Here is a 16,386-nt window from a genome sequence, read left to right as displayed (position 1 = left end):
CAATACTGCTCAGGGGTCGGTTTTAGTGATCCAAGCGGGCATGGGGAGCCCCTTTCCCCTTCTCTGTGTGTTTTGTCCTGGAATAGTTGGCGAGGCTGCTCCAGGGGAGAAGGGGCTCGCCGAGAGGCGCGCCCAGGAGCGCCCAGGCAGCATCTGCTCTCCGCTCCCCTCGCGCGCGCAGCAGCCCGAGCTATTCATGTCACGAGGCTTTTCAATGACCAAGATGGATTCATAGGCCGTGCCGTCTTATTGTGTGTGCCTTTCTAACCTTTCAGGTCAGCTTGCAAAAGACACCGGGGAAGGCCTCCTCACCACGTGACCTTGGGGGTGCCAATGTCCTTCCATGAGGGGGTCAGCCAGAGCCTGGTAGCAGCGCGCGAGAACCTCGGGGAGCCCCAGCGATGCAGAAAACAACCTACTACGACACCTCCACGCTCTTCGGGGGCTACTCCTACCAGGGAGCCAATGGGTTCGGCTACGAGGGCCCTCCGCCGCAGCCCTTCCAGCCTGCGGCTCACGTGGAGAACCACGACTACCAGAGGCCGGCCTGCACCCTCCAGTCCCTCGGCAACGCCTCCCCTCTAGCCAAAACGAAAGACCTGAACGGGAGCTGCATGCGCCCCAGCCTGCCTCAGGAGCACCACCCGCCCCCGCCCGTCTCGCCACCCCCCAATCCTATCACCGCCACCAACAGCAGCAGCAGCAGCAGCAACGGGGGCGGCAGCAGCAATAACCACAGCCAGCCTGGGGGGGTCAAAAGCGCCCCCAGCAAAGCCAGCCTGGGCTCTAGTAACGCCGCTCTCGCCAAACAGATTTTCCCCTGGATGAAAGAGTCGAGGCAAAACTCCAAGCAGAAAAACAGCTCCCCCAGCGCAGGTATCTGCTTTTGGAATATCCACCACCAATGTGCAAAAGACACACACGCACACACAGGTGCAGGGGCGCAGCGGGGCCAGGCTGGACAGGGAAGGAGGCCGGTGTCCAAAACTTCCTATCTGGAGGAAGGTGGGGGTGCTGAAAGGATATGTTGATGCATGCGATCCAAAGGGCAAGGCCCATTGAAAGGAGAGGGGCTGGAGTCCACATAAACTAATTGCAGCTGTACAAAGAGCCACATAATAATAATAATAATAATAATAATAATAATAATGATAATGATGATGATGATGATGATGATGATGATGGCAGGCTCCAAATGGGTTACTGTGAGCCACTGCCAAGGCAGGGATTATGCAAAGGTCCCTGCTTGGCATATAAAGAGCCAGGGGTAGGTTAAGACCTAGAGGAGGAGCAAGACATTGGTGGCTCCAAAAAGCAGTGCTAGGCCTGCTAAAGACCCTGAACCGGAAGGAGGAAGTTGATGTAGAAGTGGGGAGTGGCCTCAAGGCTTAGACTGGGATGGGGTGAGGGTGACAGGCAATAGGAGGAGCAGTAGATTAAGGTGTTGGTGGTATGAGAAATGGGCTTCTGGAGTGTGCAAGGAAGGCAAAAGAGCAAAGAAAGGGGATAGGGAGACTTACTTTGCCTACATGCGTCCATAGCTCAGAAAGTTGCATGGGGTCTCCAGTCTCTCAAAGAAGGTCATGGCTTTGAGGGTCATCTGGATATTAAAGCCAGTCTGGGCTAGTTCCGCCGCCACCGCCACACACAGTGTCTGACCCAAGTGACAGTGATAACCAGGCTGTGGTCGAAAGCACTCTGCTTCTATGCCAGGTGAAATTGGCTCACATGGATGCCAGTTGCTGAACTCAGGGCTAGTCTACATATGCAGCAGAGAGATGTGGTGAGATAGAGTTGTGCCACTTTGGGCTACAGGTGGGAGGAACATTTTGGAAGGTTTTCTGCGCTTGTTTTTTTAAAACTGCACAGAAATTAAAAGCAGATGGAGGAGAAAGGTTCTAGCCTTCCTTTCTTCCTTGCAATGAGTTGTTGTTGTTGTTGTTGTTGTTGTTTTTGTTGTTGACCTAAAGTCTGATCCCTGGCTTGCATGCTGAAGTGTTGCAGTCTGTTCCATCACCTCAGGACTCTGCCATCTCATTCCTACTCTCGGTCCCTTGCAAAGTCTGGCTGTCATTGGCTCAATGCCTGGTTTTTATCCCTGACAAAATGTGTTTTCATCAAAGCCCAAGAAGTGTGATGTTCTCCATTTTATATCTCATTGGCTTAGCATGGATGCTCACTAATACCAGCCAGAGAGTAACTGATTTGTTGCAGTGCTAAAGGCTACTGTTATACCATACTCAGGCAAAATGGCTTTTCCCCCTGTCTCTCTTGATATTTTGATGAAAGACGTATTAAAGACAGCAGGTTTTATATAGGACAAAACAGCTGCATCACTCTGGATGCCATCCTTAGGATATATATGTCAGAATTCTAAGGATATTAACTTGGAAAGAAGTGTGAGTGACTTCAGTGGAACCTACTTCTAAGCAAACTTAGGATATGGCTCTTATTTGGGAATTGATTTATTTGTCCTGCTTGTGAGTTCCCTACAGGAATCTGACTGGCCACTGTTGTAGGGATGAGTATGGAAAATAAAAGAGGATATATTTCTTAGATATTATCCTTTGTGAGTTTGGCAGAGTACATCCCTTTGTCAGCAAAAAATAAGGAAGCTAGCTTTAGCCTTTTAATTTAAGTAATTCAGGATGCTTTGCTGCAGACTGGATTTCCTGTTATTTCCCCCCTTTCTTCTTCTTAAAACAATAAACATGCAAAACAGTAAGTAAAGATAGATTTACTCACTCAGTTTCACAGTAGCAGTCTTGAGGCAGGCTTAAAATGTAGCTACAGACATATATTATAGTTTAGATTAGACTTGGAATCTGAGCTGTGATTCAGACTCAGCACGTCTTACATCCCTAGTCACTGATGAAGCATCAAAGGGAAGAGATCAGATAGCAGAGATCAGAGAGAGAGAGAGAAGGTTGTGACCCTTTACCTGGCTGGACACAGTGGGAGTGGCTCTCACAGGGAGAATTTCCTGTAGACTCTGAGATCCAACTTCCTCTGTCTGTGTGCCTTTCTAGCAATCAGAAGTTGTTGGTTTTGACTGCCTTATTTTAGATATCCCACAACTGTGAGAAGAGAATGCTGGACCACACAGTCCACTCTTCCTGAGTGAAAAGGATTTGTTTTATTGGACTATCTTAACCAGTTTTCCATGCAAAGTTCCTGTGCATAACATACTCTAGTAGTGAAATGGGTGCAGTGTATACCATGCAATTTGTGTGCACAATTTGTATAAAACAAAGTATTGCCATTACACAAAGTGCACAGAACTAGATTACTGCCTGAATTAAGCCAATTTGAAGTATAATTTGGGCCTACAAAGAAGCGATATTATTTTGGTTGTTACATAGTTTGCAAACTCACAACCTCTTTTTATTCATGAGTAAATCTTATACTAGGGCTCTGGGGCTGACGAAATTTGCCTATATCATCTGTGCGGAAGGAAAAAGCATTTAAGGAGACAAGCAGATATCAAGCATTCTGAAGCTGATCTGCCTTAGACAAGTTGCCAATGATAAACAGAACAATCCAAAGCAAATAAGTGATGTTTCTGACTGTGAAATGCACTTACCTGGAAACAGACAAGCGCTCAGGAGTTCTAAGTAAATGCCCCATTTCTCATGGAAATCAATAAGAGCTTGGTAAGTTGCGAGTACCTTCTCCCATTGATTTCAATGAGAACTAAGACTGCAATATTAACCCCACTTACCTGGGAGTAAGCCCCATTTAATTCAATAGGATTTTCTTCTGAGTGGACAAGGTTAGGACTGCATTTTATGTGCAACTAACTTTGTGTGGATCCAGCCCACTTTCTTTAAAATCTCAGTGCATTCGAAGTTTCACTGATTCCCACATGCATGCACACCAGTTGATAACACATCACTGCATGCCTTACTCCTGAATGTGAAAACGCATTTCTTAAGGAAATACCTTTGATGAGATTATATGAAATCCCAGCTTCTGATCTACAAAGATTGTTTCATACACCATGTTGCAATCACTGGATGATGAACACACAAATTTCTCCCAGCTTCTACTGTTCCCCTTCCGAGTACAGTGGTACCTCGGGTTAAGAACTTAATTCATTCTGGAGGTCCATTCTTAACCTGAAACTGTTCTTAACCTGAGGTACCACTTTAGCTAATGGGGTCTTCTGCTGCCGCCGCACGATTTCTGTTCTCATCCTGAAGCAAAGTTCTTAACCCGAGGTACTATTTCTGGGTTAATGGAGTCTGTAACCTGAAGCGTCTGTAACCCGAGGTACCACTGTAAATGATAGAAGAATCTTTCTGTCATTTATAAAACATATCCCTTAAAATATTACATTTCCACATTTCTTCTCAATGTTCAAAAAGTGGTTGGCATTCTTTACTGTGGGAATGTTAAGGAAGGTAGGAGAGGATATATTGTTTTGATATTATCCTTTCTCACTCATGCTAGTGAGTAAACAGCAGAGCACATTCCCTGTGCAACTTATTAGAAGCCAGTTGATGATTTGTTAGAATCCTTTAATTAAGCAATCCAGTCTGGCTTGTCAAGTCTGGCTTGTTTGTGGTATGTGTCCCCTTTATTTCCCTCTTAAAATAATAACAACACAACACAGTCTTCTTTAAAAGTAAGAATAAAGTTTTACTCACATCCAGTTCACAGCAGTAATCTGAAGCCAGGCTTTATCTTGTGGTTACAGTAAAAAGAAGTCTGAGCTACATCTCAGACTTACTGCTTGTGGGCTACATCCTATGTGACGTTTGAGTCATGCACTGGCTAAAAGCCAGGAGAGTGAGAGTCCAAGAGTAAGAAAGTAAGAGTCCAAGAGAGAGATGGTTCTGTGACCAGTCCTTTTATCTGGTCAGCTAGGGTCACGCCCATCTACCTGGTCACACACAGGGGTAGGAAGCTCCAGAGAAGGTATGACAGGAAGTCCTCCCTGTCTGGAGCCACATTCCCCTGTGAGTCCATTCTAGGCAACAGGGAAATGTTGTACTTGACTGCTCTAGTAATAATGCACCCCACATTTATAGTCCTGTGAATGTCACAAACATCATGTAGTCAATATAGACCTAAGTTGCTAAATGAGCAATGAACCACAATACATGCATCTAGATATATCTTAGAGGTACAGGCACACACACATATAAATAACAGATACAGACATCTTTGGGTATATTTATCTTATATGCAGTTCTCTCAAAAAAAAGTTGGAAAGTACACATGCAGTAGAATGAGGTGGTACTTCTGAGGTAGTAAAATGGACTTCCCTACTTTAGAAAATGTGCGGTTTTTGTACATTTTTTTGCAACTGCTTGCTTACATAATCTTCATGCATGCCAAGAACTAGCATAGTAATGGGCAGAATGGGCTAGAACCTTCAACACATTTCCCCCCCTGTACAGTGGTACCTCGGGTTACAGACGCTTCAGGTTACAGACGCTTCAGGTTATAGATTCCACTAACCCAGAAATAGTACCTTGGGTTAAGAACTTTGCTTCAGGATGAGAACAGAAATTGCGCAGCGGCAGTGGGAGGCCCCATTAGCTAAAGTGGTACCTCAGGTTAAGAACAGTTTCAGGTTAAGAATGGACCTCCAGAACGAATTAAGTTCTTAACCCAAGGTACCACTGTAGTGAGTTTCCTTGAAGGCAATTAACCATAAATGGCACTCCAAACTGCAGTCTGCAGTTGCAAAACCTGATGTAGTTGCATTACATCAAGATTCTACCACTACATTGAACTAGGCCTGTGCTCCACTATTTACACTGGATTTTACTTCCTGCAGCCAGGCTGCAATCCACAGCACTGGACTCAGATGCAAAACTCCCCCCTCCCAGGAATGCATTACCCTCTTAAAAAGGTGATGTATTGGGATTCTGGTCTGTATGAAAAGGATGAATCCTGCCCCTGAAAGCTCCCCCCCATCAGTGGCGTAGCGTGGGGGGTGCAGGGGGGAGAGCCGCACCGGACGCAACATCTGGGGGTTAGGGGGCGCAAATCCACGGGTTAGGGGGTCAAATTACTTGCCTTGCCCCGGGTGCTGACAACCCACGCTACGTCACTGCCCCCCATCTCTGATGTTGGTTTTAGTTAGTGATGGAAAAAGGCCCTCTGCACATGCTCAGAGGCACTCTGTTATTTATTCAATGTTTGGCGTAGGAAAGAGGTTCCAAATTTCAGTTTTGGTTGTAGGAACACATGGAGCACAACCCAGCAGGCAGTTCATAGACCTCCATTGCAGTGAAAGAAAGCTTGCACAAGAGTCCTGCCCACTCAGTGGCGTAGCGTGGGGGGTGCAGGAGGGGCCGGGTGCACCGGGCGCAACATCTGGGGGTTAGGGTTAGGGGGCGCAAATTACTTGCCTTGCCCCGGGTGCTAACAACCCACGCTATGCCACTGTGCCCACTAGATTGAGCATAGTGTGTGTGTGTGTGTGTGTGTGTGTGTGTGTGTAAGAGAGATAGAGAAGCCCTTTGGCAAGCATATACTGACATTTGCGCCTTACACACGTATGTAGAAGGGTGCATGTGCTTTTGTGGGCTTGTTTAAATCACGCAGAATAACAAGGACAGTGACACTGCAGGCCTGTGTACAGGAGCGCCTGATTAATTTTGCTTTCCAAACACTGCCCACTTGCCAGGCGTAATTTCCTTTGAAAGGGTCTGCTTCAAAATAATCGACTCCCAAATAAATAGCCTCGGATTCCTTTTCTGCATGACATGATCAAATTTTCATAAAGCGAGGGGGCAGCTTTGGAGAACAGAACTCTTAATAAATGACATGATTATGGAGTGGGGGGAATGGAAGGAGGAGGGGAGGCTGCAAGTCTTCTTGCCTGTTGGAGGATTTATTAAGAGGCCTGTGCATTCAATTTTCTGCATGTAAGTAATTATCTCTGATTTCATTTCCCGACCTCCTCTCCAGAAAGCTGCAGCGGCGAGAAAAGCCCTCCGGGCAACTCGGCTTCCAAGAGAGCCCGCACGGCCTACACCAGCGCCCAGCTCGTCGAGCTGGAGAAGGAATTCCATTTCAACCGATACCTGTGCCGGCCCCGACGGGTGGAGATGGCCAACCTGTTGAACCTCAGCGAGAGGCAGATCAAGATCTGGTTCCAGAACCGGAGAATGAAGTACAAGAAGGATCAGAAGTCGAAAGGTTTGGGCTCCTCTTCCGGGGGCCCATCCCCGACGGGGAGCCCCCCGCAAGCCATGCAGTCCTCGGCGGGCTTCCTGGGCGCCCTGCATCCCATGACCTCGAACTACGACGCCCCGTCTCCGCCCTCCTTCAGCAAACCCCACCAGAATGCCTACGCCATGCCCACTGCCTACCAAAACCCCATCAAAAGCTGCCCCACCCAACAGAAGTACGCCAACACGGCGCCGCCGGAGTACGACCCGCACGTCTTACAGGGTAACGGGGGAGGCGGATACGGGGCCCCCAATATGCAAGGCAGCCCCGTCTACGTGGGCGGGAACTACGTGGACTCCATGCCCAACTCCGCCCCGTCGCTTTACGGGCTGAACCCCCTCCAGCATCACCAGCCAGCCAGCATGGAGTACAACGGGGGCCCCCCCCAAATGGGCTCCAACCAGCACCATGGACCTTGCGAGTCCCACCCGACTTACACAGACCTTTCCACCCACCACGCTTCGACTCAGGGTAGAATCCAAGAGGCGCCCAAACTGACCCATCTGTGATGAGGAGGGGCCAGATCGGGTGGGGGGGGGGAGTTAACAGACAACTCGGACGTGGCGGGGGTGGCTGGGTGGGGTGGATCGGTTTGTTGGTTGTGTTGGTGAGCTCTCTCGCTCTATCTTAAAGGAACAAACAAACAAAAAGTATTTGTGTTGAAACCCTTTAGATGCGCCCTGCAAATCGGAAGGGTTACCTCCTGCCTCTTCCTTCCTTCTGCCCCAGCCTACTATTGTCCCCCACACCCTGCAAGAGGAGCAGGCGGGAGTCGGTGTTGATGGGGGGGGCCTTGGCTTTCTAGGGGTCACGTCATTTGATTTGGGAACCTTTCGGCCAATCCCATCCTCAGAACTGGGGTGTGTGGAGGAGTGGCTTGTGTTTCCTGGGGGTGGGAGAAAATGCACTCTGCACATACAGCACAAAGTCCTTGGCAACTTTTGAATGTGAGCCCTCGTGTTAAAAGGGGGGGGGGAGTGGGGGGGAGCAGATCCCTTGACTGGGCCTTAAAGGACCCTAGTTTCAATTAAGTCCAGCTGATGGCCATCACTTAAATCGAATGTTGTGAACTCAGCGAGGTTTCTCAGGGAGGAATCTTCTTTCTTCAGTGGGTAGACTGAGGTGGCAGGGTTCTGGACAGTAGCTTTTCAAACTGCAGGGGTGTGTGCGTGGATCATTTTTATTAAATGCTCCTGCCCCCCAAAAAAAGTTTAAAACAAAACTCTGCCTGCAGTGAACTAGCACATATTCCTGACTTGCTAGATTTCTACATACAGGGAGTGTATCTATCTTAAATGAGGGAGCATTTTAAAATGCAATTCCCCATATGCAGTTTGAAGTGGTGTAGTTCACCCACCTAGTTCTTTTACTATAGAATTACTCTTACTGCTCCCAAGTAAATCTACATTTTAAGCATCCTCAGTTGGAAAGACGTTCCACTGAGACCAGCAAGACTTCCAAGCTAGAGCATTTATGGTTGTGTGTGTGTTTATAAGGCTTGTAGCCAAGCAACAGTAGCAAACTTTCACACACACCCACACACACACACACCCCGCAGAGCAACCCCAAGACTGAGTCCTGCATGCCACAAAACCAGGACTCCAAGCCCACCTCTTGAAACCACCCTTTGGTGTGTAACTCCCCGGGTGGCAAAGAACTCGCCTCCCCCTTTCAGGATCATGGGTGGGTGGAGTGACGATACCAAATGTTGTCACTGCCAGTTACTCCCAATGAAAAATGTGTGGCCTTGTGTATATGCCCTAGGCAGACCATAAAAAGCCGGCAGAATAATTTATTGGTATAAATTGATGTAGCTCCTTTCCTTTAATACAGATGAAACTGATTAAAATAGGTTGCTCAAGATTATCCTACAGATGTCAGTCCTCAAAGCGTTTGCTTTGGCAGTAACACTTATTGAAATCGTTGGGAGTTGATGGACACAATGGGGGCAGAATGCTGCTGCAGATCATGGAAATGGAACTCACAGACTTTCTGCTCCTTTTTGGCATTGTGTCCATAAGAATACTCTTCCCAGACCTAAACACCATTTAGGCTGCTCTCTTATACAGTATATGCCTACCTGGATGTAAATCTCATTGAATTCACTGGGAATTCTGGGTAGGCGTATGTAGGATTGCACCACAAATTGTAGTAAAAACCCATTCAGGGGAGAGAAATGCATTTATCTACAATCTTAGACTACTAAGTAGGTGTTGTAGAGACAATCAGGTACACATTTAGATACATAGATATCAGACAGCAAGGCCAGTTGATATTGAGCAATGAACTTGCGAGGGTGGGGGTGCTCACCAGTGAATTTAACCCCCACTTACAATACACTTTTCAAATCCTGACAAATAAAGGGACAATTCCTGAAGTCAATACATCCATTCTCAATTTGCATTTTCAACTAATTTTGGTCCTGGGGTTTCGACACAAATATTTTGAATGTAGAAAAAATGGAGCTGATTTTTATTTATTTATTTTGCGGGGGCGGGGAGGAATGGAAGAATCAAACGAAACAGATAGTTTAATTTCTTTCCTTTTATTTAAGGGTTAAAAAAAAAGAAAGCATACAACATGCACAACAAATTGTGGTCGTAGTAGATCGTGAATACACCAATGCTTCTTAAAAGAAGTCGCTTCCGCCCCCCACCCCACAGCTAACCGCAAAAGGGTTTCTTTGAAAAGAAAAAGTCTAAGACGTTAAGTGGGAAACCGCCTTCCTGAAGTCTTCCAGCCCCTACTCATCTCCACCACATACAAACTGTTGAATTTTCCCTCCTAAGCTGGCTCTCCTCCCCCTTGAACCCTTTCCTCCGCCCACCCTACAGCCCCATTATCTAAAAACACCACCCTTGCCAATTCTTTAGGGCTACCTATGCGCCTCTCCTTGGATCCCCACTACCTCCGTCAAGGGCTGGGGGAGGGGGAGAGAGAGGAAAGCGAGGTGCCCTTTTGCAAACTAATTTATACAGCAAAACTGGGCTTAAAAAAGAAAACAGGGTTTTTTGTGCAAAATGTACAAGGGGGCGACATGATGAAGAAAAAAAAAACAGAGACCTTCCTTACTTCCTCCTTTACTTCCTTGCGAAGTGGTGGCCTCCCCCCGTTTCTTTGGGGTTCGCTATGGGTCGGGGGAGCCTCACCTCTAAGGCGTCTTGCGTTCCCTTGCGTCTCTTTTCTTGAACGTGAAAACAGGGTATATTTGAGCAGAAACTGTTATGTCCTCCAAACGGAAGCGGAAGGAAATGGCCCTGTGGGGAGGGGGCGTGTTTCCTGGCGCTTCCTCTTTGGCCTGGCATCCTTCTTGCACTTAGAGTTTACATTTTAATGGGTATATATACCAACTTTTTGAAGGACACCCATTGGAGACGTCTTTCAATGGGGTGTGTGCGCGTGTTCCGGTGAACATTCATATATATAAATATATATATATTATATATTTATTGGTTATAGCCAGTTTTAAACTATTTTTTCCCCTTTTGTTGGTTTTGTATTATTTATCCCCAACATTTATGTATTTATAAGAAAAAATATGTACTTTTTTTTTTAGTATTTACTTGTTATAAAGGAATATGGTGTTTTTTCCTTGTCATTGTACAACCAGTTTTTTCCTTTTCTCTTTCTTTTTTTAGTTATTGTAATTTAGGGAAAAGCCAGTAGTTACCTTCGTACTTAAAATAATGTGTTTAGTTCTACTGGAGGCATGAAATCCGAGCCAGGCTGTAATTGTATAGTCCTCAGTTAGAAGAACTAGCTAAACCCTTCCTTCCTTTCTCCTATTCCTCCTCCACCACCACGCCCTCCTCCTCTTTTTTGAAACATCTTTCTTTGTTCTTTACAGTAGATAACTTTATTTATTTCCTTAAGGGTTGTCTGTTGAACAATTCTTGAATAAACTTTCTGTTCTTAATTGGCTCTTGTTCCATTGGTCGGGTTTGAAAACAGGCAGAAGAAAAAAAAAGGCCTTTGAGCTGTCATATAGGGGAGGGGGTGGAAAAGAGAACAACACGTTTCATTTCTAATTTTTTCAGACATTAACGAGAAAGACATTTATCTATTTCCTTCTCTCCCGCTTCTCCCTTAGGTTATGACTGTCGCTGCTTTATTTTTACAGCTTATAAAATCCGAGCACTTTCTCCTAGATGATTGTGTTTACTTAAAAAGTTAATCGCTAGGGGGTTCATTTCTTCTCCAGCTCCCCCGATCTCCGCCTTGTCTCTCTCTCCCCCCCCCCCGCCCTGTTTTCCCTTCCACTTTGAAAATCTTGTTCTAAATAGTCTCACGCCAATTAAAATTACCCCTCATCTTTTGCTGATACAAAGAGGTCCGATCACGTGCCGTCCAGACTAAACAGCCATTGGGCCTAAAATGAAAACAAAGGAAAATGATTAATCATAACAAAAGGCACACACGGGGCTATCTGGCTGAAATTAAGAGCGGGTGTGTGTGTGTGCGGGGGGGACGGACCTATCGTGAAATTAAATCGCTAAATATAACAAGAAAGGAGTTGAAGGCAGATGCTGCAGCAGCCGTGGAAAGAGAGGGGGGGAGGGGAACGTGCCACAGCGACAGAGATAAGATAAAGCCTCTGCTAATTTGTATTTTATGCTCTCAACCCTTAAGAAAACTTATTTTTACAAGCAGCGCGTTTCCATAAAACTTTTATGATGTTGGAAACCGAATGTAAACGGCCTGTCAAATTAGAACGTCACGTTTATGTGCCTGTAAGAGCGATTCAGGTCGAAATGGGAGCTTTGTGGAAGAGAGAGCTCGGGACAGGGCTGGGAAGAGATTCCGCCATTCTCTGACTGAGAAGAAGGTCTGCTATCTACTCCTACTGCTACGACGACCAGCCCTGTTGCTGCTCCTTCTCCGGCAGCTCCCACCACCACCACCACGACTCCTCTTTTATTCCATGCAAAACACTGTGCTCGGTGCTGTACAGAAGGAAAGTCACTCATTCCCTTGGTGCCCTCACGTTCTTTCTGCCTCCCCACCTTGAATGAGCCTTTGCCATTTCCTTAAGGGAGGCTTCCTTTGTATAAGAGGAAGGAAGGAGGATCGATTCCTGACTCGACTCTGCCCAGTTGGGGAGTGAGGAAGCACGCTCATTTCTGGAACCCCTGGAGTTGGGTTTGTGATGTGGAGACTTGGAACGGAAATGCAATACGGACAATGTGGGGGATTTCAGAAATTAGGGGGACTTGTTCAAGGCCTATGACCTCCAGTTACTGAGGATTTGGGTTGACCTATCTATGCAGCGTACCAGAAACCCAAGTGCAGATAAATTCTTTAGGCACAGGAGGTTGCTGGTCTAATAGATGATACTGACCATTTTGGTGCTTCTGTGATATACATATGCTGCTCTGGTATAATGGGGAACTTGTGGTCCTCCTAATACTGTTGGACTACAGTTCCCATCAACCCTGACCATCACACATGCTAACTCCTATCAGTCCACAACATTTGGAAGGCCACAGGTACCTTATCCTTGCCCTAGGATATAATTGCATATTGACATAAATTGGATATTGTGGATTTTTCATATCCTGTTTTATCAAAGTGGTACCAGGTTTGTGCAGGATATATATATATATAATACACAGACTATCCAGCCCAGTATGGACTTCCTGACTGGTAGCACCTCTCCAAACCTCGTGAGAGGCCTTTTCCCAGTTCGGCCATCTGAAATACTGTTAGTTCACAATGTCAGTGATTATGGAAGGAATATGCAGCCCCTACCACTAAGCCATGGTCCCATCAGTCATGGTCATAGCCCTGATCCATATGTTGCTATTGCGGTGGTGAGATGTTAACTTTAAGATACAGAGGTCATTTCTGTAATTTGGAATCATATGGACTGGATTATCACCATGGCTCCTTTTCAGCACTTCTAGCCACTTCTGCAAGCTGCTTGTGGGAAGGGACATTGTGGGAAGGAACCAAATTGTTTACATAGTTCAGCTTTACCTAGGGTCAAAATAGATGCTATGGTGGTCATTAGTACAAAGGAACCTGCCTTATTCTGAGTCAACCCATTGTTCCATCTAGCTCAGTATTGTCTATATTGAGTGGCAGTGGCTCTCCAGGGCTTCAGCCAGATGTCCCCACCTGGATATGCTGGGGATTAAACCAGGGAGATTCTGCATGCAAGGCAGATGCTCTGCCACTGTGCTATGGCCCTTCCCCACATGACTATCCTTGGCCATGTGTTCCATCACATATAAATGCACCTGCCATGCTAGTTGGCCGGTTTACGTGTAGAATTAGCACCAATTGCTGGAACATTCGCTTTACATCTCAGCAGAGTAACTCACATGGTAAGCATAGTTATATGTGATGGGGTATGCATGGATCCCTTATAGGGGAAAGCACTTCACCAGTGGCTGCTGTCATGTTTGCTCTTTATTGTGCATGTTACAGATGCTGTTTAAGACTAGACTCAGAGTACAAGTATATTAATCAGGTCACAGACATGGAGATTTCTGGATGCAATGTCTCAACTATTCACTGAGGTCTATAGGATTACATTAGAGTAATTGCTTCTGGGTCGAGAAATAATTGTTTCTACATGATTGGATATTGTTCTATGTCCATGGTTATCTGGTGTAAGGTGCTGTGGTAGTATGCCATAGGTGAGTTTCATTGTGTTTACAAATACCAACTAACAAAACCCCAAGCAGTTCCATCAACTTTAATAGGACCACCTTAGAGAAAGGGAGGGTGTGGATTGCAACACATATGTAATAAATATTCTCCTTCCATACAACTATTGTTGGTCTGTAGCCCTACATTTAGTTAATGGGTAGATTAAATCCACGGACAGGCAAGAACTTCAGGCCAGAGGGCTTTGTAAGAAAGATTATTTTAATTTTGTTTTATGTTTGGTTTTGTATATTAAGTTTCAACTGATAATTTTAGCCTTGAACCAATAATAAATAACAGTTTTGTTAGAAAAAAAATCTGAAACACTCTTTCCCCTGTGTCCATGACTGTAGCTGGATTATGTTCATCCATGCAATAAGTAATTTAATATTATCTGATGCTATAATTTAAAAGCATAAGAGCGTGGAAACTTTGATTGGGACCTGATCAAACAACAATAGTCAAGAATGTAATGCCGCCGCCTCCTCCCATTCCCCTGAATGTGATTTTATGGATGATATAACTGAGCCAAAATATTGGCATCTTTGTTATTTAGTCCTGTGTGAAAAGGTTTCCTCAAATAGTTTTAAAATAAGTTTGTGTAATGCCAGCCAAAGGGCTCAGTTCCTTGCACACTATATCCATAAATAAATTTAAAGGAGTAATAGCACTCATTTTTGTTTTGTAGTAGTGCTGCTACTACCACCAAACAAAGGGAATTCCACTAAAATCAAATTGATTTGGCTTTAATACACTTGTAAGTATGAGGTTTGTTTTCATTTCTCAAAAGTCTTTTGTTTGGGAGAGACACATGTTCTTAAGGCACGCTTGACATGGGAATGTATCAAATCAGGAAGCCTCTTAAAAACATACACACATTGGAAATAGCTCTTTAGCAGTGCATTTCTACTCAGAAGTAAGTCCCATGAGTTAAATGTGGCTTATACCCAGGTCAGTGGTATAGGATTGCAACATGAAGTTCCAATACCTCCAGTTTAATTGAGGTTTAATTTATCACCAGGTTCTAATAGGCCTCTGCTTTTGGGAATGCATAGGTAAGGTCATGTCACAGCAGTACATCTGCAGCTTGAAATATCCCCTCCCACACATGCACTCTTGTACATTTTTTTCTGATATGTTCTTCAGATGAATTATGGGTTCCACTGAAAAAGAATACGCCAGGATTCACCTCAAAACTTGACTATTAAAACAGAGTCAGTAATATGTGTGTGAGGGGACACACACACTAGAATTGCCAATCCAAAAGCAATGCTTTGAGTGAATCCGCAGTACCCATCTGTATATGAATTTTTGCAGCCAAGTCATCACTACACTTGCAATATTTGTGCATTTCCTAATAAACAAACCCTCACAATAAACCCTTCAATCCAAACCATGTTGGTTCTCAAACGTGCAAAGGGCAAGTGCTTATGGTATTTTAACCACATGGTACTAATCCATCTTTATGCCTTTGTCTGAAACATTTGTGCATGTAGTCTGCAGTCCATTTAGAAAGTTGCAAGACTACAAAACCATGACGCTGTGATGCTGTGGGTGAAGCCCATATGGACCGAAGCATTCAGGGCATTTAACTGATGTCAGCAATTGACAGCATTGAAGGATTGGCAGTGCAAATGCAGCCAAGTGAAATCTGATTAGTCAGATGGATTTTCTGTGGAAATCTGATGCTCTTGGCCTGGGAAATGGAACAGAAAGTAGAATTCCAGTGGTGGGTTGTGTATGCTTAACTCAAGCATTTAAAAGTAATTGCATTTCAAACAACCTGTCTCCGTTTCCCCCATATTCTCTCACCACACCCCAATCTCCTTGTAAGCTAATAAAAGTGGTCCACTCCATTTTAAATCATCTGCACTCTACACTTTTTTAAGATTATGGAACAAAATCTTCTGGTAGGAATAAAATCTTTCAAAAGTTTCACAGATGTTGGTAGAATGTATTAGAACACTATTATTCTCTTCCTTTGAGTGTTAGGGAGAACTATGCATTTTAAAAGTTATAAAACTATTCTGAAAGGTTGTGCATGCTTCAGATAGGAACATACTATTTTACTAGCAGCAGAATCTGTGATAGAATGAGCCTGACTGCACACATTTTACACAAAATCTTGCAAGGAATGGGCATGGGGAGAAAAGCAGAAACAAAAAAATGCACTTCATCCATATTCCCACTACTAGCAGCAAGACCACCAAATCAAATCGCATCAAAACATGGTTTTTTTTAATCATATATTTTCCAGCACCTTCTTAATGTTACTTTCTTGATTGCAGCAGATAACACAGTTCTCGAATGTTTGTAAGAAAAACAGATAGAACTAGGACTCATAGTAGTACTACAGTAAATTTCAGAGCACTTCATGAATCTGTATGCATAGATTTTGGGGGTTTCTCACATTTCCTAAACCTCAGTTTCCTCCAGATTTAGGGTTTTTGTACAATGCCACCCACACAGATGTTTGTGCTGACAAAAGTTGCCAAGCTTTTCTTCACTCCTCAGTGTAGTATCCTAGCCTTACTTTCTAGAAAG

The 16,386-nt window shown here is 44.8% G+C and overlaps 1 protein-coding gene across 7 annotated transcripts in view; it reads left to right on the top strand.

The window, feature by feature from the left end:
- Window positions 1–11,107, top strand: part of HOXB3 (homeobox B3) — an 87,809-nt gene extending 76,702 nt beyond the window's left edge. For all 7 annotated transcript variants that reach the window (XM_083709660.1, XM_083709655.1, XM_083709658.1 and 4 more), the window contains 2 exons: window positions 276–876; window positions 6,928–11,107. In XM_083709660.1, coding sequence (XP_083565786.1) covers window positions 402–876; window positions 6,928–7,700 — 1,248 coding nt within the window. In that variant the 5' untranslated portion in view covers window positions 276–401 and the 3' untranslated portion in view covers window positions 7,701–11,107. The remainder of the gene's footprint in view (window positions 1–275; window positions 877–6,927) is intronic.
- Window positions 11,108–16,386: the final 5,279 nt, after the last annotated feature.

The sequence above is a fragment of the Podarcis gaigeae genome, assembly GCF_964106915.1.
Source record: "Podarcis gaigeae genome assembly, chromosome: 13".
Taxonomy (NCBI): domain Eukaryota; kingdom Metazoa; phylum Chordata; class Lepidosauria; order Squamata; family Lacertidae; genus Podarcis; species Podarcis gaigeae.
Note: the sequence above shows the minus strand (reverse complement) of the source record. Positions and strands in the feature narration are given on the sequence as shown.